Raw genomic sequence first — 23,600 nt, forward strand, 5'->3', positions numbered from 1 at the left:
CATGTTACTAGGAAATATAAAGGCAAGAAGGTAATACAGTCCCAAGTACTTAGGAAGTCCTGTTGAGAAGAATGGCTGAACTAAAGAATAGAGAAGCCATTTGATGAATGTGTTTTCAGCTGCAACTTGCAGTACAAAATTCTCTTGCTGCGTATCTTCTTTTCAAGGTCTATTTTATGGAGAGAGAGTGTGTGTATCTCACATGTACCAATTACTGCCTAGCCCAATACCATACAAATTTATGTATATATAAAAAAACATAATATATGTTAAATATGTAAAATATACATGTACATAAATTTGTATGGTATTGGGCTAGGCAGTAATTGGTACGTGATGACTCAGCAGTAATGAATAGTGAGATTCCATAAATGAGCATTTATGAAAGTATTTTCTCTCCTTTGTGAGCAAAGCTCCCTTTTTTAATTAAAAGAGAGAGGGCCTTTTGTAAAGAATAGAAACCACCTAGGTTAAACACCTCTTCTGAATTGCCTTTCAGAGGAACTCTTTCATACCTACCAACAGACCAGCCTCCTGGTTTTGACATCGTGATTAAGTCTCCAATATTGGAATATGCCAAGATAAACATCTGTATAAACAGACGTTTATGTGCCTGTGTGTGTTGAAACAAATTTTGAAAACAAACTCTCTAGAAGCAGACGTTTCTTTTTGTGAAGCTTATTTCACACTTCACAGTTCATTTCACCTGAAACCACCTTTTCACACCTTATGTGTGGCTGTTATTCACAGACTACAGAACCAGGCTATATCTGAACTTGGGCATGGTCCCATGCTCACAGACTTGAGTTCACATCCCCACTTATGTCAGTTTAGAGAAAGTCAATTTATAGTTTAGTTTCTGATGCAGAGATTTTTGGCAAGTCTATGATTTTGGGAATTGCTTTGCTAATATTTTTAGTCTGACATAACTTGATCTCCATTTATAATATCTCAAAAGAAATAGTAAATACTGTTTTCATTAAATATGGAGTTATTAGACTGCTATTTTTTCCATGTAATTTCATTTTTTAACTTATCTGAATTTTTTGTTTGGAAGAAAGAATCTCCACTTGCTCGCCACTGAATTTTCAAGGAGCTCATTACCTCCAATGAGATGAGCAATGGTGTGGAATAATTAAACTTACCTCCTGCTAGCAAGTGGGAAATCTTTCCATCCTATTCCTTTTGATTTGACCTCTGACTAAACATATTTCTCTTTGCTACATGGATAGAATTTCATCCCATGGATGCAGTGTGATGCTTTATCCTGGAGGATGCAGTGATTTCTATGGTATTGTTTTCAAGACTATGTTTGCAAGAAAGGAAATGTGATCTTTTCTGTTGTTAAATGAAGAAAGAATTTCAGCAGTGCAAATCCTTGTTAGGTGGCAATAAGATCTGATTTTTCTGCCAATGTGAATTGTTTTCCATCACAGAATTTCATTATTAATAATTTTTAATGAAGATGTGCTGCTTTACTTATGAGTGTTGTGTTTAATCATATATGAAGTCTAAATCAAGCTTTCTGGTGTAACCCACCATATAAAGATAGCTCTTGGGAAGCTTCACAGAGCGTTAATTCAGACTGAAATGAAGATGGATAAAGCTTCTACTATAAATTTTTTTCCAGTAACCAGGAAGAAAAAATCCACTACCTAAAAGCAAACAAACAAAACCAACCAACCAAAATAAATAAATAAATAAAAAGGTTGCCTATCAAAGTGAACCATATCCTAGTTACAGTATGACATAAATTTGATTTAGTGGTATCCAGTTATTGCCTGTAGGTAACTGGCACTTTTCTCCAGCAATTCTTTTTTCTTCTATTTTTACATCATTTGAATGCTTTTGAATATTGGCACCCCATAGACCTAAATAGATTTATAGATTTATAGGACCTGTGGTTCTATAGATGTGTGAGAGAAACTGCATGGGAACCAACAGCACACACTTTCTCACACCATCCTCATAACATTGTCCAACTGGGTTTGATCAGAAAGAAAAACAAAGAGATTGTATTTCCTCAAAACGCTAGGGGCCTTTCTCTGGGGACCTCTTGTTCTTTTTCCTTGTTCTGCTTATGCAATTATAGTTTAACGCCAGTAAAAACAGTCTTACTCTAGAGTCTCCCCACCACTAGGCAGGAAAGTCATTTCCCTGTCTTGATTTCTCACTCTGACCCTTTTTCCTTTTCCTTTTCATTTTCCTCAGTGGAGAAACTTGCCTGGCAGGGATAACAGAGGAGAATGTGGGGGCTCAGGTCCCCCTGTGGTAGAGAAGGCAGGATTAAATGAGGGTCTCCTCGACCCTGAGGGCATTGTCTCACCCAGCTCTGATAGGAACACCACTCTGGGATTCTCTGCCCCCAGCCAAAAGAGGTCTTGTTCTCTGCTCAGTTTTTGAAAGAAAGGGACTGACACCTTTCCCCTTGAGAAGAAGGATGGAGGTACCTCCCAGAAAATCCCAGAGGAAAATCCCACCTCTCCATGCCAGCTTTGCTTTCTGACTCCCACAGGCACGTACTTCCCTGGGGAGTGTGAAGCACCATGCTCAGGGCTGCTTAATTCAGATCAGGTTGCCTCCCTGTGCACTTTAGAGGCTGCTTGAACAAAAGAAAGCTGTGCGCGCCCTGTCTGGGTTCTGCTTCCTCTATTGCTGAAGAGAATGCATCAGCCATTGAAGAGTGGCCTCCTTGTCAGGTGGGAGTAAAAAGGGGTTACAGAGCCAGGCACTTCAAGCTGAGTCTCTGGATCCTTCATCACCACTTACTGAAGACAGCCCAAACAGACCCCTGGGTTCTTCTGTGGCATCAGGCTGTAGAAGCAGGTCTGGCATCAGGACGTTCTGCAGTGCAAGTCAGCTGCCCCATGTAGGGCCCTTCCAAGGAGATCTCATTCGAGTTAGGAACAGCAAAATCCATTGTACCATTCTTTTTCTTTGCCTTTTTCTCGTGTTGGCTTCACTGAGCTGAAAATTTACAAGGTTGACAGGGTCTAGCTTTCGTCTACTGTGATATCACTATTAGACTGTGATGATAAATGAGGTGTCTTTCCTTGGAGAAGTTAACTTTTGCAGCTAGCCTTTGCTACCAATTTTTTTTCTCAAGTACTGCATGCCAGGCCAAATGCCCTCTTGTTTGTGTCCTCAGACTTCTTGGAAATACCTAGAGAAAGGCCTTGTGCTCCTGTAGTTTCACTGCAGATGTGAGAATAATCAAGAAAACAATGAAGGACAAAGATGTGAAAGATCTACCTCAATGAAAAAATCATCATCTCTGACTTACTTACTCAGAGGCTGTTTTTCGTTAGAAAATAGATGTCCTTTTGTTTAAAACTAACCTTGAATAAACTTAAGATTTCTGCCTTAAATCTTTAAGATTTTGTTGCATGTTTTCAAACAAAACTGCAAGGCTTTTGTGTTTCTTCTTGGTAACAAGAAAAAGCACAAGGTCAGAGAGAGTGTTTTATTCTCATTGCTGTAATATCATTTACAGTGGAAAAAAGGTCTTAGGGCATTTCATTGGTTGATTTGTCTCCAAATTTTCTTGTATTTAAATGATTCCAGCTTGCATACATCTTCATTGCTTGCAAAATAAATCTCAATTGGATTCCAAAATGCTATTGGCAGGGGGCAATTTTTACTCCAGTGCTGTTGGATCAAACACCATTCTTGCACACTAGGGGATTTATTTGTAACATACTTCTTCTACTACACTTGACCTTCCAAAAATGACATGGAAAAATGGTAAATGACAAATACATTATCTCTCAGATATCGAAGATGTTTCCTTAAAATTTGAGCCAAGGCCTGCTTTTCAGTGAACAGCAGGACAGAGATATGCAGAAAAGCAGGATTTTGAAGAATTCTAATGAGGCTCATTCTGCCCCAAATGCTTATTTTTGTTGTTTTTTCTCAACTTTGTGCCACTGAGTGTTTTCAAGTTGTTGTTTCTAGACCATTAAAACATAAAACAGCCAACGCAGCTAACTACAGAGAGATTTGTGAAATAATGAGTCAAGATGGACTGCAAGAGCCTTTTAACTAAACAAAGCTTAGACATGTAAGCATCCATTGACTATGCAGGTGAGCTATGGGCAATGTAAAGAGGACTTAACACACTACCGACCTGTTTGAGCCGCTCCTAAGTTTAAAGACACTCTCATTGAAATATCAGAGCTGGGACTTCAAAATGTTCTTCTCTCGGTGAAGTCCCAGCATGTTTTCTCTCCATTTCTGGCTTTCATGGCTATAGTTTAGAAAAATGCATTACTGAGTCTAAAGGAAACTCAAGGAAAGAACCTTATGAACCCCAATTCTCAAAATATCGCAAAAGTACACTTAATTTTGAAGCTTGAAAATTGAAGGTTGACTTTCTGAGAGAGGTCTAAAAACCTTAAAAATACTGAAGTGCAGTAATAACCTTAAAAGACTGTAAAAGGGAAAAAGCTCAGGTGAAGCAGTATGACTATGAAAGACAGTTCTCACACAGAAATTCTTGCAGAATATTGAGAAACTGCTGACATGAACAGCTGACAAGGTATTTAGCCAATTTCTATCTAATATGCTCCTTCTGCCAGGGAAAATTTTGCCATTTGTTATTTTTCAGTAGTAACAATTCTGAACTGTATAAAAAGAGTAGTCATAATTCATAAGTATGTGAGCTTAAAAATGAAGATAAAGCTCCAACTACTGGTAACTTATGTATGTAACATTGACTTGAAGGCACATTTATGTCTACAAAGAGTTTTCCAATTTCTAAAGATGTGTTCCAAAGCACATTAAAAGGTATAACTAAAATTAGAGCTGACTGTTAGGCAATAAAACTAAGGTAAAGGCAGTTAGTGGCATATCAGTACAAAACATACTAAAACAACCTGGTAAATTGGACAGTGGTGAGTAACAGGATTCAGAGGAAAGGTTAAGGATGAAATGTCCAACTTGCTAACAGAACAAAGCAAAAGCTTTATTTGCAATCCTGCTACAGTTATATATTATTTGCTGAAGTATTTAGAGAGTTTTTTTGTTGAGCTTTCATTAGTCACTGTACATTGAAGATCATTGAGCCTTGCTTCATAATAAAATGAGTTAGATACAATGATAATTAAATTTAGAGTTTTAAATAATGTAATCCTGAGCTATAGTGGCTTTTTAATGGAAAATAAAAAAGAGCTCAAAAGATGAGTTAAAAATGTAGGAGGAAATAATCTTATAGGAAACAAAAAGTACGTAATTGACCTCTGACATATGTTCAGTGTTCAAAAAGATATGGATTAACTTAGTTTACTAAATACTTAAACTCCCTTGCTTCAGAGTTAAGTCCAATTTCTAATGAATGGGACAAAGAGAAACTTCTCCTGTATGTAGCTGACATTTCTTTGTTGCCAATAAGTTAATTTCTTGGGGTTTTTCTCCTGCACTAGCTTCTGTCAGGAGCAGATTGCTGGAGCTGATTCTGGCTGGTAATTCAAGTTACACTTCTGCTGTGCAAGTAAGTGCAAGGTGAAGCAGAAATGGTGCAGAAAGAGAAGAGAGGGATAAAGGAAGCAGAAATATTTCCCCCTCTGAGAAACTGGTTACAGCACATGCATGCCTTTGAGAAAACCTTTGTATCCCTGCCACCCTGTTAAGGTGTCGTAGTTCAGTCACCAGAAAGAAGACATGTCCCAGGTGACCCATTAGCAAAAAAAAAAAAAAAAAAGGAAATAGGATCCCACAGGCTCTTTTATATTTTTTGTGCTTTGCACAGGATTCACATCAAAGGAAGTTTTACTTTAAAAATATGTTTCTTGTTTCTATGGCACCTTCTTTGTGAGAATGCTAATGTTCTTTTTATAGCCAGGAAACGATTTTTTCAAGCCTTGGCCAATGATCCAGTTTTTTTCAGTTCCATTCCAATAAAGTTAGTTCTTCTGAAGTCCCCACGAGCACAAACAAGATAGATTGTAGAAGACTCTCTAACAGCAGACTCTCATTTCGCTGGAGTCACAAGCAATACTTTTTTATCCATATATCCAGCAGCAAAAGTCTCTGATATGGTAATTTTTTACATCCTTTAATTCCTTTTCTCCTCCTTCCTTTGTATTCACCTCAATTTATTTAAAACAAGGGATGTGCAGCTGTGTATGTGCTTTTCTACTGGAATGCCAAAAGGCAATATACTGCACCCACCAGAGAACACTGGAGGCTGAGGCTGGCTTAGGATACACACAGGCCAGTCTGCTGGATTGGGACCAGCGGCTAAGAAGGGAACCCATTCATTGAGAGAGGAGCAGTCAGGCTGCTCTTGGCAGGGGGGATTGCTGGATCAGGTTTGCTGTTACCACCTTTTTTATCACATCCTTGCCTTATAAAAGGCACCCACAGCTGCCATGGACCCCTTGTAGTCAGCTGAATAAGCACAGCTTCTAGTTTTTAATGATTCCTTTCATAGCTTTTGATTTTTCCTGTCAACTCAGAATTACTATTTTGGTAATACTTTCACATGCTGTCTTCCAGGGGTTCATACCTGTTTATTTTTTCAAAAGCTATTGAAACAAACTGAAACAGATTTTTGGTTCCCTGGTACCTAGGTTGTTCTTGAAAACTTTAAGCTGTAACACATCACATTAAAATAAATAAATAAAAAGTTTTTATGCGCAATTTTAACCAAAAAAAAAAAGTTGTTGAAGTTGCAAGCTTTGACATTCATCCTGCTCAAAGCAGCAGGATTACAGCATGAATGTAACTAAGGTCTGTGTTAAGCATCACGATCAGAACAGGCAGTTCTTTGTAGTTCAGTCACAGTTACAGTGCAGAAAATTTCATCTCAAGTAAGAAAGGGAATATTGAAGAAAATATTTTAATTTTATAATACTTCATGTAACAGAGAAGCAGCCTAGAATGCACATCTGAGACTGCATAATACGGGAATTAGGTGGAAAGACAATAGAAGTAAAGATGCTTTAATTCCAAAAGCTGAGTGCTCAAACCACACAAAAGGCACTAAGAAAGTGCTACAGAAGATAAAGTGAAAAAACTGCAGGCCACGTAATTATTTTCCCAGCAGACTCATCAAACAGCTCCCAGCATGCCCTCCTGCCTCGTCTGGGGATGTTTTGACTAAATCTAACAAAATAATAGCTGCAGTCATCTCCTTTTATAGTCACTTGCGATACAAATTGGATGTGGTGTCAAGTCCTTGAAGGAATTGATGGTTCTCATCAGTGGTATTTGACTGTCAGATGCAAACCACCTGGCAGAGATGCGATCCTTTTGAAAGCAACCGGAAGAAACATCCATTTTTTTCTAGACTGAGAAATTCTCAGGGAGAAAGCATGCTGAAATGTGCATATATGATATGTTTCTTTTTAAGAAGAAAGGGATTTTTTTTTTTATCATTTCAGGTTGATTTAGGAAATCAATCAAAGGTACCAACGCTTTCGGAAATTTCTCAAGCAAATCACTCAGTTCACTCTTCCTTAGCCCAGACATCATCAGGAAGCAGCAAGGTGAGCGATGCTAACTTTGGGAGCTGTTTCAAGGCACTTTTCCATTCACTACATCTTTTATTCCTCACCATAAATATTTCTTGTTTTCAGAACTTGCTTACAAAAGTCAATTAGAACTCAAAGCTTAATTATCACAGGTCTTTACATGAAAATGATTCTCAATTTTAACGTGTCTAGGTTAGGCCAGTACAGCTAATATAAATGTTTCTTTCATCCTCTCCATGACCATCTACAGAAACTAACCTGGAGCCAGAGCTTCACAGTTACATCTGTTGCACCCCTTGGCTGCACAGCACAGTTTTGATTACTATAGTCATGTTTTATGTCTGAGTAGCATACAGCAATGGGTGCAATTTTAGCAACTTGTAGGTTTTAACTGTAGAAAAAAGCTGTAACATCTCCCAGAAGAATAACTGTGTGATAAAGTTGCAAGGTGAGGTGAGATTTCTCTGTACACTTTGTGTACGCTATTGAACAAAAACATAAAGCAGTCTTCCTACTCCTTTAGGTTATAAGAAGTTGCGAAGGAATGTTTAGTTCCCGTCCCTGATGTACAGAATTCTGTTGGTCTCTGCTAATAATCAGGAGTATGAGTTCACAGAAATCTTAGTCAGATTTTCTGGATTTAAATCAGGAATATCTTTGAAATCTGCTTTTATTCTTGGATGTGAGCCTTGGAGTACCTCACCCTTGTTGTCCCAAGTGCACAGCTACATACCTATCCCTTAGGGGAGGGGAGGAGGCACCACCTAGAATATCTGAGTAAGATCAATGTGGTCATAATAGAAAATGGATCTAATGTTACAAGGAAGCTGCAAGCCTACAGTAAGCATCCATGAGACTTCAGGGTAGAACTGAGAGGAGCTCCCAGTTAGCTTTGGATAGCTGTAGCAAGAGACATTAACACCAGTGTACTACAAACGTGTCCACCACTGGAGATTTCTGCTCATGCTGGATAGCTAACAAAATACATTTGTCCCTCACCTTCTACAGACAAGGAGCTGAAGCACTTGCTGGCATAAGTCAAGATGGTGCTGTTGAAAGCTGTTTCTGCTGAGAGAAAAGAAACGAGATTCCTACTGTGTGTGATATCTATGTCTTGTCATACTTTTGTGAAGGAGAAAAGTTATGAATCTCCTGGTGTTTCTGATCGCTTCACAAATTTATGTCCTTTAAGGTGAGGAAGGACCATTAGTTTCTGACCATACCTCATGTGGGTCACAGACTCTCGAGAAGTTAACAGTGCAGTGAGGCATGTAACTTGCAAGTTAGGAATAAGGACTAAATAAATCAGCCAGAATGAAAGCCCCGGAGTGTTTCTCCTGCTGAAGCCATGGAGGGCAGGAGGAACGTGCTTGGTGCCCAGCCGGGCGGCACTGGCAATGAGCCTGCTCCTCGGCTAGCCCAGGCTAAAGGCCCTGGCTGTCCCGTCCAAGGGAGGAAGGGAGGCAGCTGTGCTACCAGAAATATTTGCTAGTGAAAAGGTTATAAAGTGGAAAGTGTGATCTTAATAAGCTCGTTAGGTCACCAAATCCTAGTAGAGCATAATCTTTCAGTTTTGTTTATTTTTTTCCTTGATGCTACATGGTTAGGGTAGCTGAAAAATCCAACTTTAGAGAAGCCTATTTTCACTGGTGGCAATTCAAAATGTTAGACTTACTCAAAATGACATTTGCATGTCTAAGTGGATAGATCAGTTTCAGTGTGTGAGTTAGAAAGTCTGCTCTCATCTGTCACTGAGTTTATGGAAGTGTATCTTCTTGGAACAGGCATCTTTTTTCTTTTTTTTAAGATCCTTACACACAAATTTCTCTATCTCCAGTTAAAAAATCAGTACTCTGTTGACACAGTTTACCATGTTTTTTACAGTCTTTAGAGTAGTATGTTGGGCAGTGGCTGATTTGCTGTAGATTTCACTCTTAAGATTATGTTAACAACAGGGTCATCCAGAATATTCGTCCTTTACGCTATGTCAAGAATTGCAAATATTCTTTGTGTACTAACATGCAAATATGAATATAAGCCCTGACCTTTGTGAAGCTAAATGCTGGATGTGATAACTGGCAATGTCCTGCATCTTACAGAAAAATTCCTTTTCTTCTTCAATCCTTAACAGATCTGTCTCTCCCTTGCCTGGTCTGCCCCACTGCCTTTTCCTGCATGTTTGCAATGTAAGGGCTGCTTCTGTTTCCACTGTTGCCTCTTGTTCTGGATCTAATGGAGCCAGCCCTGAGACTGAATTAACTTGAGCGTGCGGCCTGGGTCAGAGCTGGCATGACTGCGTCACAGTCCCAGCACTTTTTTTGCTGTCTCTGCAGCTATTGCCACTGCATTCAGTGGAGCTGGCAGATGCTCTTTCTGCTCAGTCCCCAGAAACTTGTGTCTGTAGATATTGACACCAAGGGTTCAGCTGGGACAGTTTCTTGCGTCAGGATGGTCAGGAGCACAGGTTACAGTAGCGATGAAGGGCACAGCAAGACAGCTCCTTGCCACCTTCCTCGCACTCGCAGGGACCCAGCCCCTCTCCCCTCTGCCCTCTGCAGCTGAAAGCAGATCGATCCCTCCATGCCTTCAGCCTTATCGTCATTCCCCTCAGGTCCCAGAGGCACTGACCCACTGTTTTATCTGAAAACTTTGTGTTTAAGATGTGGTCTGAGAAAAAAAGAACATTCCTTTTCTTTGGGGTATATATTTCCCCCTACACATCTCATTACAGCCTGCTCTGTTTAAACATCAAAAGTGCTTGTGTAAATATATACAACGAGGCTAAGTGATTAGAATAATCTAATGCAAATTTCAAAGACTCAGAGCAGATCTGAGAAATCAACGCTGTCATAAGTTTTATTTCCACGGCTTGAATGGAAATAATATAACTAAAGTACAGGTCGTACTTCAAAGAGAAGCGGCGTTGAAATTCTAGTCAGTAAGACAATTGCTTGGAGGTGGGAAGGGGATCGTGGGGCACAGGGGAAATACTCTTTTTTCCCCAGTAGTAGATGCATTTTATTTGCTCGTAAACACCTTAGGAAGTAATGAAGTATCCATGAGCGACGAGGCAGTCTTTTCCATCAACTTTTGCTGTGTGCTGCTTTCACACACCGTCATTTGTCCCTCAGGACTGAGCCCTGCTTCACCCGCGGCCCCCAGGCCGGTGCTCGGCCTGGCCCCACAGAAGGTGCCTGTGGGGGTGGCTGCCATCAGGTGAGGAAGGGAGACGTCTAATGGCACCCTGGGTCCTACAGGCACACGGCTATGTCAGAGCTCAGCCACCGGCTTGACTGAGGTGAGTGTCCCTGTTCTGCAAAAGTAAGCCCAGTGTGACAGCGAAAGGCCATTTCTGAGAAGTGCTGGGCGGATTCCCGGCACACAGGAGGAAGGGCTGGCACACCCCAGCCCCAGCAGCCACTTCCTATAGTACAGTACCAGCCCGGCAGCTGCAGTCCTGCAGTGCCTGTGGGCTGAGCATCCGTCCTGCCCCCTCACCATGTCGCAGCTGAGGGGAGGATGCAGAGGGGAGTGAAGGTGTAGAGGCACCGCGTCTTCTGTCTGGCGGGGACGCGAGGGATGCTCATTGAAATGCCTGGCTCAGACTCAATCTTTCACAAGGCTGTGCAGTGTTTGCCCCCAGCAGCAAGCTGAAAGCAAGCTTCGTGGCTGTGGAGTTGTCAATGGCTGCCTTCCCCTCAGGGAAGTGTAGCATGGAGCTGATGGTGCAGCTGGGCCTGAGCTGCCCACCTCCTGCCCCCCACCTTATCCACAAACAGAGATGACAGCCCCGTGTCCCAAAGTGCTCCTTTCCTTCTTGGCCATCATTTCCACCTGAAGTGCAGCTGGTCAGGGAGCTGGTGGAGAGGTGACACTTCAGGGCTGAAAGGAGGTCTGTTTCTCATCCTGGGGGGGCCACATTTTTAGACCAATATTAGTTGAACAGTTCAGAAATGAAAGCCTTTCCCTTAGAAATGCAAATCATCTGGACTGCTCTAACGTCTTCGGGGCTCTAATGATCTTAAAGCACTGTCTTTATGCTGTCTGTAAAGCAACCATAGCCTGAACTGTAAAGGACAATTTCAAGCAACGTGGTGAAGCAATAAATATTTGAAGACAAAATGGAAAGAAATATTTATTTAAACACTCACGACATTATTTTTATTTGCATCACACAGAGCATTGACCAGTTCTGTATAACCTTTCTACTCCCTAGAAATTGCGATGTTCCACTGTAGCAGATGCACAGTTTAAGGTCAATGTCAAGTCATAAAACAGCTACAAGTGCAATTTAAGCATTTCCAATTATGGGCAAAACAAGAAAAAAGGTACTTTATACTCCATCTGGAATTCTACTCACTCTGTAAACAGTGTTAATAAAATACAGATGCAACTCAGGCCAGTGGTAATCGAAAGTCATTAACATCAGAAGCTGCTCAGTGGCCTGTATGAATTGTATTTTGTTGGTCTTAGACCAGTGCCCATTAGACAGACATCTACATTAAAGCCAGGGCCTTTGTGTCATTGGCAGGGACCAAGGGCTGTAATGCGTTTTTCTCTCTGAATTCCCCTTTTGGAAGCAGAGCTAATCACTTTTGGACACCGCAGGGTCCTTTCTCCCTGACACTGCTGGTTCTCACGCCATACATGATCTTTGAGGGCAGGACATCCATCTGTGGGGCTGCTGGGCCAGGAATAAAATGCAAACACTCATGGGCCAAACGAGGGAGCCACGGCTGCCCAAAATGCAGCAAACAAAAACTGTCAGACCCCATTTTACATGGAGAGAGGTGGTACCTCTAGCTCACCTACCCAGCCAGAATCAGTCCCATGTGCTAAATGCAGTCAAAGGCATCACTGTGGAAAAAAGACACAGCATGCCTGCAAAGCAGCTCTCTGCGTGCACAACGCCCAGCATGGCCAGGGCTTTGCTGTCAAGAACAAAAACTGTGTGCATATTCCACTTTTGCCATTGGTCTTTGGCCTTGCACAAGGAACTTCTGTGTCTGCTTTTTGCCCCTTTTAGAGCTTTGTAAAGTCTTTGGGGCAGTGTTTGTCTGCTCTGATGCCCAATATGAAGTACAGCAAGGCTTTGCAGGAAGCCTCTGTAATTAAATGAAAAAGATTAGTAAGCAGGTCTCTTCTTTGCTGTGCAACTTCTCCCTAAAGTGCCTGTGATTTTAACCCATGGGTGGCTGCTAACTTCAGACCTCAATACTGAGGCAGCGTCTCCCATACCACTCCCTCTGGTTTGTCCTCTAGCAATAAAACAGCCTTCACTTGCAACTAGCATGAGGAAGTCACCATTTCCAGCCCACGTTCTGCAGGATCACCCTCTCAGAGAAACATGGTCATCTGCTACCGGCTGAGCGTGCCTTACCCTTCCTCTCAGCGTGGCTTTCAAGCCTCGTTGGATCCATATGCTTTGAATGATCAGGCTGATTTTTCTCCTGGTTTCTGCATGGGTATAACTTGTGGCTGTCTCATCCATGCAAGGAAAGCCATATGCTCTTGAGTACCAGCAGGAGCAAGACAGGACAGATTATGATCTTCAGAGAACTGCATCTGCCACCGAAACAGTATGGGACCTATAAGAGCTTTGAGTTTTCCAGTTAAGACTCATGTTCTTCTATGACATGCCCTTTTGCACTCAGATTTGTCATGCATCATACAGGTTGGAAATCATATCCTGAGCCATTAAATCCTTCAGTCCTATCTTGAATAATATGCTTTGTAGAAAAAAATTCTTGAAGGCATTTCTGTGAAAATACAAGTAAATTTGTTTAAAGCTGTAAGAGTCTAGAAATATGTATTCATTCACTGAGATGCTTCAAAAAGAGTACAAGGCTTAGCAAGTGAAAATAAAATAGGTCTGATTTATACAGTAATACAGTAAAAAGACTGTGCAAGAAAAATGCAAACAATCATTTTATATGTGTTTATGCACATTAACTCTCTAAGTGATTATACAGTCTCTAACATCTAGGTTTTCACGGGGTTTTGTAATGCTTCAAAGGAATATAGCTGCAAATAGACAAGTATATGTTTCATTTTGGTAACAGCAAATGCATATTTTTGCTTGCAGAACCTGCCTCTTCTGTCAGTTGTACTTACACTTTTGTCTGCTTTTATGCTGATAAAATGCCACTGACGTCAGCTACAGCAAACCTTCATGCTTGATATATGTGCGAGTAAGAAGAGAATCAGGGCCATATTAAACAAACAAATGTCAGTCATCAAGAGTAAGTGCTCAGAAAAAAGGTAAGTGAAAGGGGCTTGGTGGAGCTCTTCCTCCATGCTCAAAGGTAATACGTGGTTGGGTTTATATAAATAAAAGTCAGGGGGTTGCTTTCTTTTTTCCTTATGTGCTCTTGGAGGAAATGTTTTGAAAGGCTAAAGCCACTGACATTTTGGTGTTGTTAGAGTGAGAATGTAAGTTAGAAATTAATGGAAGTGCTCCCCTAAGTATATGATCCATTAAGTTGTTTTGCAACACTGAGAAATGAAGCATGGGGTATTTTGCTGAAGTCAATATCCCATGGGGATGAAAGCAAGATTAGGATCTTTCACAGCAATAGGCCAAGTAAGCACACAGGTACAAATCCAGAATATCTCCAGTTTAGTTAAAGGGATTGCCCTGACTTTACATGGGTGTAATCAAGGACAAACCCAGGGCCTGTCCCACCAGCTTGGATGTCTGTGGGCCCGCTTGCCAAATGCTCTGAAGCAGTGTATGGCATCTCTATGACCTCTTTACCCAGAATGTCAGTGAGATACAGGGGCAATGCAGGAAATCAGGGACTTCTGAACAGCTGCCTGATCTCAGGTGACGGTTGCCTTGCTCAGCATTAGGGTTTACTGCAGTTTTCTGAGTGGGTTTTGTTTAATTCTGACTGCACCCTCTGAACAAAAAGAGATATCTATGTACTGGAGAAAGGGCACTGCATTATTATTCTGCGAACAGCATTCGTAACAGTCATTAACGCTCTGCCTGCAGCTCCAGCACTGAAGGACGGCATTTCAGTCTGTCCTGGCAGAACAGATCAATTACCAGTTTTCCCTGAGATGCGTCTTGATGTTGCTGCCTTTCTCCTACAGCTGCTGACTGCCTGTGTGGTAGCTGCACTGCTCAGCGGTTCCTGCTCTCTCTGCCAGGCATTTAGCTATTCAGCTGGTGTTCCAGCGTATTTGCTTCTGACTTGCCTACAGACCTGAAGGGCAGGAAAAAACCTGCCAGGCTTGGCCCGAGATGGGTCTGGACGGCTGTTCTTGGGGCTGCTCAGCTGCGGGTTTGTGTTTCAACTCGGAGGATGGAACAAAGAGGAATAACTCTCAGGGGTGTTTCTTTACGCTGGATACCTGAATCCTGAATGCAAAGAGAAACTGAGCATTAAAAAAATGCCAGGTTCAAAAAGCTGTTGGCAGTGAGCACGGCTGATCAATGGTGTTTTGTTGCTACAACAGGAGATTTCACTAAAGCTCTTTCCCCTTGGTCTGCTGCCAGGGACCACAGAAGAGGTCTCTGAGGAGCTCAGAAGGGAAGGTAAAGGAGCCTGGAGGAGAAATTCCTTTGTGACAGTGACTACAGACCAAGAGAAACCTCTCAGCCGTGTGCTGCAGATACATTTTTTACAGATGAAAGCTTGGTAAACAATAAAAGCAGACAGTAAGCTGTTGAAAAGAAAGGCAACTCAATCCTCAAATATGCTTTTCATAGTATCCTGTCTTCACATTTTGTAAAATGGCAGGGGAGATGAAACACATCTGAAGACAGTTAGGTACCCCTCCACCTTTCCCTCCGCACTGGGCATAGTGGGATCTAAAAAGAAAATGAATTATTAAGCAACAGTTGCCCATGGTATGGGCTCTCTCCTCATTGTCAGTTCAAGAAAAGATGCGATGGAGCAGGAGTTTTGTCCTACTGAGGAGTCTTACCCAAGCCCAGCAAGGAGCTTGTAGATTGGTGTGCTTCAGCCTGGCAGTGACCCAGGTGACCACCACGTTAGAGGTGCAGCAAGTCTGAGGCTTCCAAAAACTGATGCATGCAAGGCACTCTTGGAAGGCAGTCATACGGGTCCTGCTCAAAGACCGGCGTTCTGGGGTGCAGCATCCTGCCTCCTCTCCCACTGGGACTGAGGCACAGCAGGCACAGCACAGACTGGACTTTTTTGGGGGAGGCATTGGATCCAGCTGTCAATAGGTGCCACACTTAGAACATCAGGCCAGATGTTGAGAGATGATGTTGGCCTTACTGTGCACAACACAGTCTGTGTGCAGAAGTACTGCACCCTCTATCAGCAACAGACTTACCGGGTATTCAGAAATCCCAGGCAAATAAAGCAATTCCTCAGAGTCTAGCTGGATAAGGTTTGGGGCAGAAAGAAAGAACATACCTGGGGATAAAACGGACTCTACTTCTATCTCCCCACCCCTGTGAAATCCAGAAAGGATGCTGTCTATTCAGGAATGCCATTGGAAAGCACCACATCTGACCACTAAACAGCCACAGGCAGCTCTTTTACAGCAATTTCTCCTGCACAGGTCTCCAAGTGCTCTACACAGAGGCTCGGCCCTGCCCATCACTTCTTCTTCAGAATCTGGAGAAGCAGCAGCATGGTGAGGAGACTAGCGGGCCCCTTGCCACATCAGGGCTGGATCTCAGCTTGCCACATGCAAGGGTAAGACGCCCTTACTGCAGCAAACACTGCAGAGACACGAGTCAGGAGCCTGTCAGCTTTGGGCACCCCAGGCCCCTACAAGACATACCTAAAGGGGCATCCAGCCACCCGGCCTGCTGCTGCTGCCTGCTGCTGAGGTACCAGGGGCTTGGGAAGCCAGGGGCTCATCTGCTGGCCACAGCGGGTCTTGTTCTTACTTTACAGCTCGACCAGGTTTGCACAAGTGGAAACCACATGCGTGAGCTGCGTGGTTGACGGTCTCCAGTTGTGCCCCTTGTGCAGTAAGGGAGCTGTTGGGGGCAGCAGGGCATGAGCAGCAGCCCCTTCAGTGAGGGGAGAGCCGGGACCCCTGCTGTTCCACAGGCTTAAAAGTATCACAGTATCACAGTATCACAGATTTCTAGGTTGGAAGAGACCTCAAGATCATCGAGTCCAACCTCCGACCTAACACTAAGTACTCCACTAAACCATATCGCTAAGCTCTACATCTAAACGTCTTTTAAAGACCTCCAGGGATGGTGACTCCACCACCTCCCTGGGCAGCCCGTTCCAATGCTTAATAACCCTTTCGGTAAAGAAGTACTTCCTAACATCCAACCTAAAACTCCCCTGTCGCAACTTTCGCCCATTCCCCCTCGTCCTGTCACCAGGCACGTAGGAGAACAGACCAACTCCCACCTCGCTACAGCCTCCTTTAAGGTAACTGTAGAGAGCGATAAGGTCGCCCCTGAGCCTCCTCTTCTCCAGGCTGAACAAGCCCAGCTCCCTCAGCCGTTCCTCGTAAGACTTGTTCTCCAGACCCCTCACCAGCTTGGTCGCCCTTCTCTGGACTCGCTCGAGCACGTCCATGTCCTTCCTGTAGCGAGGGGCCCAAAACTGAACACAGTACTCGAGGTGCGGCCTCACCAGAGCCGAGTACAGGGGCACAATCACTTCCCTAGACCTGCTGGCCACACTGCTTCTTATGCAGGCCAGGATGCTGTTGGCCTTCTTGGCCACCTGAGCACACTGCTGGCTCATATTCAGCCGACTATCAACCAATACTCCCAGGTCCCTCTCGGCCAGGCAGCTTTCCAGCCACTCATCTCCCAGCCTGTAGCTCTGCTTGGGGTTGTTGCGCCCCAGGTGCAGGACCCGGCACTTGGCCTTGTTGAACTTCATGCAGCTGACCTCAGCCCATCGCTCCAGCCTATCCAGATCCTCCTGCAGAGCCTTCCTGCCCTCGAGCAGATCGACACACGCACTTAGCTTGGTGTCATCTGCAAACTTACTGAGGGTGCACTGGACGCCCTCATCCAGATCATCGATAAAGATATTAAAGAGGACCGGCCCCAGTACCGAGCCCTGGGGGACTCCACTAGTGACCGGCCTCCAACCAGATTTGACTCCATTCACCACAACTCTCTGGGCCCGGCCATCCAGCCAGTTTCTAACCCAGCGAAGCGTACGCCAGTCCAAGCCCCGAGCAGCCAGTTTCTTGAGGAGAATGTTGTGGGGAACTGTGTCAAAAGCCTTACTGAGGTCAAGGTAAACCACATCCACAGCCTTTCCCTCATCCACCAGGCGCGTCACTTGGTCATAGAAGGAGATCAGGTTCGTCAAGCAGGACCTGCCTTTCATAAACCCATGCTGACTGGGCCTGATCGCCTGCTTGCCCTGCAAGTGCCGCGTGATGACCCTCAAGATAATCTGCTCCATGAGCTTTCCTGGCAGTGAGGTCAAACTGACAGGCCTATAGCTCCCCGGGTCTGCCCTGCGGCCCTTCTTATAGATGGGCGTCACATTGGCTAGCCGCCAGTCAACTGGGACCTCCCCCGATAGCCAGGACTTCCGATAAATGATGGTAAGCGGCTCGGCCAGCTCCTCCGCCAGTTCTTTCAGTACCCTCGGGTGCATCCCATCCGGCCCCATCGACTTGCGCACATCCAAGCTCCGTAGCAGGTCGCCAACCATTTCCTCATGGATAGCGAAGGCCACATCCTGCTCCCCATCCCCTTCCACCAGCTCAAGGCACTGGGTATCCAGAGAACAACCGGTACTGCCGCTAAAGACTGAGGCAAAGGCGGCATTAAGCACCTCAGCCTTTTCCTCATCCTTAGTAACTAGGTTTCCCCTCGCATCCAGTAAAGGATGGAGATTCTCCTTAGTCCTCCGTTTCGCGTTGATATATTTGTAAAAGGATTTTTTGTTGTCTTTAACGGCAGTAGCCAGGTTGAGCTCCAGATGAGCTTTGGCCTTTCTAATTTTCTCCCTGCACAGCCTCGCTACATCCTTGTAGTCCTCCTCAGTGGCCCGCCCTTTTTTCCAAAGATTATAAACCCTCTTTTTTCTGCTAAGCACAAGCCGCAACTCTCTGTTGAGCCAGGCAAGTAACCCTGTCTTCCCAATTGTGCGTGTTTTGAGGTGATTTTGTTTTCATTTCTCTTCTGGAAATAAAACAGATGCTTTTAATAAACTGGCAGAGCCCTTAGGTGCTGCATCTTTTAAACCAGATCAGAGGGTGACTAGAAAACATCTCTTGTTATGAAAACCTTCGCCTTACCTCTAAAGAAATGCATTTGCCTGGTCTATCAAATATAAAAATACATCTTAAAATGTCTATATTTTGTTTTTCTGAAATTCACTACGTCTTCAGACTGTTACTCTGCCCTAAACTGCAAAATATAATTTTAGTTAATAAACCTCTCTTTCACCTTACAGTGCAGTCCCATTGAGATCCCTCTCCTTTAAAAGAAAATGATTTGATTTTTTGGCTGCTGGGGGTGAGGGAGAGGAGAAACTGTTTGGAGAGGAAGCAGGATTGCTTTTGTGTTTTGCCTTCCTTTGTGGGCACGTAAAATGGAGACAATGAGTAAACCTTTCCCATCTGTGACTGTATGCAGAAGTGGGTTACATTGCCTAGAGCAACTGCAGTAACTCACTTGCCACTTTTATAGAACTCTCTGCTTTATTAGTTTTATGCTGATAACTTTATAGTTACTTCCCAGGCATATAAAAAGTGGGTAATTGAAATCACAAAGGTAGCTTAATACCTGAGTTATCATGTAATCGCTTGGGTGCATCTGAAACTAGATTAACGCTGTGCTAGCTCTTTCAACTGCCCAGAGACACGGCTTATGTACCAAGTAACTGCTTGTCCTGAAAATTGGACAAGTGACAGAAGTGACTCTTCTCCTCACAGTGTAAGTTCTGTAATATTTAGGAGCATAAATCATAAATCTGCTGATTAAGGTGCAGTGGGATAAGCCTGGAAACCTCTTGTCTGGATTAGTGGCATTGGTAAAAGCAGAAAATTCTGCGAATCTGCTGGATCTTGAAATCAGGCTTATTTATACCAAAACCTAGTGCTTTCATGGTTTACAAGCACAGATGGAAAAACAGCTTTCACCCTTTCGGCCATGATGAAACATTTCATGGTGGCTAACGGAATGCAAGAGTGAAATGAAAGACTCTCTGTCCATGGCAGGAATAAGAATGAAGACCAGGGATCTCTGGTGCAGTCATATTTCAGGATTAATCCAAATGACTGTGGAAAGCACACACTTCCCACACCTCAACATGTATCACACTATACAGTAGACCTGGGAAATCCTTCCCCTGGCACCCCTCCTTAATCTCCCACATCACTAAAAGGCATTCTTTCCACCAAGTCTTGTATCAGTTCCCTCTTCCCTGCAGAAAATGGCTGCAACAGCAGACAGCTCAGCCAGGGTGCCAGAAATGTCCAATTAAGATGACAATAGAGGGCAGCTGAGTGTGGAAGAACTGCTTCCAGATTGGGTGCTTGGAACTGATATATTTTGTTGTTCATGAAGTAACTGTTGGAAGATGATACTTGGTATCTTGATCACATTTCAAACTTTCCCACATTAATTGCACAATTTCCTTAATTTAAGGGACAGGTGGTTGTCATTTACTTATTCCCCGCACTAAACACAGAGGCGATCTGACCAGAAACCTAAGCGAGGTTTTTTTAAATCTTAGCCCGCTAATTCTATCTTTGTGCATATTCAGTGATTTTGAATCTCAGGAGGTGACAAGTCCTGCTTTTTGTTAGAAGAAACCCAAAGCATGCAAACGGCTTTCTGTGCTGGTCTTTCTGTTCAGCTTCAGAGAGAAACGCGGTGTGCCGTTTGCTTTGGTGCGTGAGGCTCTGTGCAGAGGTGCTGCTTGCGGGAGTGCAAGCTCTGTGAGCAGCAGGAGCGTGTGCTCTCTGCCTCGGTCCCTGATTAAACCCCGTCCTTCAGGCAGAAATGGCTCCTGGAAACCAGCCACTGGTGCTGGGCTGAGATTGCTGAAATAGGAATCGCCTTCTGCCGTTCCCAGCTGCCAGCAAAGTGTAAATAAAAGTAAGCTGTACTTGGACTCTGTGTCACTTAACCGCAGCACAAAATCAACTTACGGGGCTTCACATTTTGGATCTCAGGCGCTAAGTGATTGCTGTTGGTGCCAGAAGGAACACTGACATGCCAGAAAGGGGAACGCAACAGCGCGGCCCCTGCTGCAGCTGAGAGGTGTCTGAGCCCCAACTGGGAGCCAGCAGACACCCCAGCAAGTCCCAATGGCCCAGCCGAAGAGGAGGTTGCCCAAAGACCATGCTCACCCAGTCCACAGGCTGCATTTCATTGATATCCAGTTCATCTGAACACAGCCAAGGCTTACTGGGAAGCGGGTAGCTGTCCAGCTGAACCTGACGGGGAATAGGCGGCAGTGGGGTCTTTGGCAGCCGGTGGAAGTGCAGGGATGGGATGAGGACTGGAGTCCACGGAGCCCCACAGGGCAGGGAGCTGGTGGGCTGCAACAGACAGGTTCATGAAAACCTACACAATACCCATCCTGCAAATTTATTAAATGTGGTTTCACAGTATTTCTTGTAACTCAAAATGCAGACGCTACAATTAGTCCACTAAAGAACATGACAGATCATCTGGCTTTTGTTTTCTCTTTAGGATATTTCACCAAAGGACCTAAGCCTGGTTGGAAAAAGAATACCATGCCCTGTGGCTTCGCGGGTCAGATCCCTGATTGGTACGAACGGCACTTCTCTGTCAGCTCCTGCAGCGCCTGTCGCCCCAGGATGTGCTCTCCTACTGGGCTGCAGCTTACAAGACCAGCAACAGAGCGAGTAGGAAGACCTCTTAACTTTCCGTATGAAGCTGGAAGCAAGCTGATTATGTGAGAACCAAAAATCTCCAACAGGGCAAAGATTTTCAGATATGTTTAAATGGCACTATAGGGGCTGTGGCTCATTTTTTGCTGTTAATAATTTGATACAGCTGTAACATTTATTTTAATAATACCCAAAGACAAATTACAGTATCTAAAAAGACCAGGGTTACATTTTAGTGTTCTAAAAGCTGAGATAGTCATATTAATATATTATGAAGTTATTGTATCAAGAGTGCTAGTATTTTAATTCTGAAACACCTAGGGTCAGTAGAAAATATAAGTAATCTGCAAATTCATTTTAGATACAATGAAATAGCATAGCGTAAGGGGTCTGTTACATTTTAAATAGGACAAACATTATTTATACTTCATGCTGCAACACTTTTTCTTCTGAGGTAAGAAGCAGCAGGAAGGTGCAGCAGGACTCTTATTTGATCACATAGCATCTGCAGACGTGCAGGGGGGCCACAGCAGCTCATCTGACAGCAACAGGCAAAGGCTGCAGTAATTAGGGTGCTTGCTGATGCTGAAGGCAAGCTGCAGAGCAGCCATGCTCACCTGGCCCATTAGAGCAGGGCTGGTGGGGACCTGCTAAAGGGCCACAGGTGGAGGGGAGGTTATAAATGGGGGAGTGTGCAGTAGGGGAGCCACTAGCCCTCTGGTGCAGAGGGGCATGGGCTGGGATCCTGCTCTAGAGCCATTTTCTCCTTGGTGAGTGCTGTTTTAGCTTCCTCTACAGGGGCAGTGTGATGGTCAGGTGCAGCTGGTGGCAATGAGTGGAGGTGTTTCACAGGCATGGAGAGGAGGGGGAAAGGCAGTGGTGAAGAGTACTCTCCCTTGGCTGTGAGCTCCGTGCTCTGAGGATAGCTATGCAGGGCTGTGTGAGGTTACTGTTTCTGTGTCTGGCATCCCAGAGCTGAGCTTGGGGTGAGGTTTGAACATCCTGTGGTGCAGCAGCCCTGGAGGAGCCCAGGAATGGCAGGCGTACATCTACACTCTGGTATCAGCACTGCTTTGGCCATGGGGCCATCCTCAGTTGCTTAAAGTTTCCTATCTTAAACCATGGTCAGAAGTGCTGCTTGCTGGAAAGGTTTCTTCAACTGTTAATTTGCTGATGGCTTTGTGAATTCTTTGATAAAAGAAGAGCTGCATCCTTCTGAAGGTGTGATAAGCATAGATGGTACCTGCTATGATTTATGCTAGCACTATCTGGTTAGAAACCAGTTCTGATGGCAGATCAGAGGAGTGTTTTTGTGCAGCATTAGCGGTAAATGTCATGATGGGATCTTACTTTGAAATAATCGTAATGTCAAGCAGGTGGGGAAAATATGCAAGGAATGCAATTTATCATCTAGCTTCAGAATTATTATTTATGTTCCAAATCCAGTTGCAGTGCTTGTCTGCATTAAGTGTCTCATAAGAAACTGTATAATGCTCCTTGTGAATTTCCCATGGAACTGTTCGTGCTTTGGCAAACAAAAGCCCCGAGGTTAAGCTCTGTGTAATGCTCCCTTGGCCTCTGCTTCCAGACTTAAGAGGATGGTGCAGGAGAAGCCAATTGCAAGCATATGGTATTGTTTCTGTATCCCTCTGTTCCAAAGCGCTCAGCACTGCTTTGGTTTTCAGCTGTTGATATTATAACATCTTTATTTACCTTCTTGTTGCTGTTTCTTTTTCTCACATAAATCCACACCCAACAGATTTTTATTTTTTTTTCAATAAGGAAAAAGCATTGATAATGACTTCTTTATAAACCTGCGGATGCAGTCTGTTGTCCCTAAGGCAGAAGTAGAGTGAAAAATACCATTTTTGTGGGATTCAGCTCCCTAGGAACTGTTTTTCCAGCCAAGACACATTAAAAGGCAGGTAGAGGCTGTAGCACTTGGGTTTCTGCTGGCTTCCAGAGCAGTCTAGTGAAAGGTCACGTTCCAGTTGTTACCGCCTTGAACCAGCAGGAGAGCACAGTGTTTTGAATTGATGCTGCCATCAAGGGTGAGGTCCTTTGTGCATCTTCCCTGCTGGTGGGAAAATCTCAAAGGGACTCATCCTTGTCTCTGCTGTCAGAATAAGGTGCTGAATTTAAATCAGGCCAGAAGCAGTCCAAGGGTTATGTGCCTGACTAACAGTGATTCGCTTTCAAAAGAATTAACCTCTTTATGCCAAAAATAAAACAGTGGGAAGAGCGTTGGGCAACTATAGCAGGAAAATGTTTGTAGTACCTGCCGAAGAAATTTTGTGGGTCTCTGACATTCTAACCCACCAATAAAAAATTAAAATAAAA

At 43.9% G+C, this 23,600-nt stretch overlaps 1 protein-coding gene and 1 long non-coding RNA gene across 7 annotated transcripts in view; one reads left to right on the forward strand and one right to left on the reverse strand.

Moving 5' to 3' along the window:
- The window catches only part of LOC308194746 (uncharacterized protein), a 104,066-nt gene that overhangs the window by 37,457 nt on the left and 43,009 nt on the right, over positions 1 to 23,600 (forward strand). Inside the window, exons 3-4 of one of the 2 annotated variants that reach the window (XM_080591038.1) lie at positions 7,383 to 7,487; positions 13,558 to 14,463. In XM_080591038.1, the coding sequence (XP_080447164.1) occupies positions 7,383 to 7,487; positions 13,558 to 13,623 (171 nt within the window). In that variant the 3' untranslated portion in view covers positions 13,624 to 14,463. Of the gene's footprint in view, positions 1 to 7,382; positions 7,488 to 13,557; positions 14,464 to 21,099; positions 22,031 to 23,600 lie in introns of those variants that run through there. The other variant, XM_080591037.1, reaches the window with a different exon arrangement.
- Positions 16,294 to 23,600, reverse strand: part of LOC308194748 — a 310,853-nt gene continuing 303,546 nt past the window's right edge. For all 5 annotated transcript variants that reach the window (XR_013950824.1, XR_013950825.1, XR_013950826.1 and 2 more), the window contains one exon: positions 16,294 to 17,362. This is a non-coding gene — a long non-coding RNA (uncharacterized lncRNA). The remainder of the gene's footprint in view (positions 17,363 to 23,600) is intronic.

The sequence above is a fragment of the Anser brachyrhynchus genome (assembly GCF_964034855.1).
Source record: "Anser brachyrhynchus genome assembly, chromosome: 4".
Classification (NCBI taxonomy): domain Eukaryota; kingdom Metazoa; phylum Chordata; class Aves; order Anseriformes; family Anatidae; genus Anser; species Anser brachyrhynchus.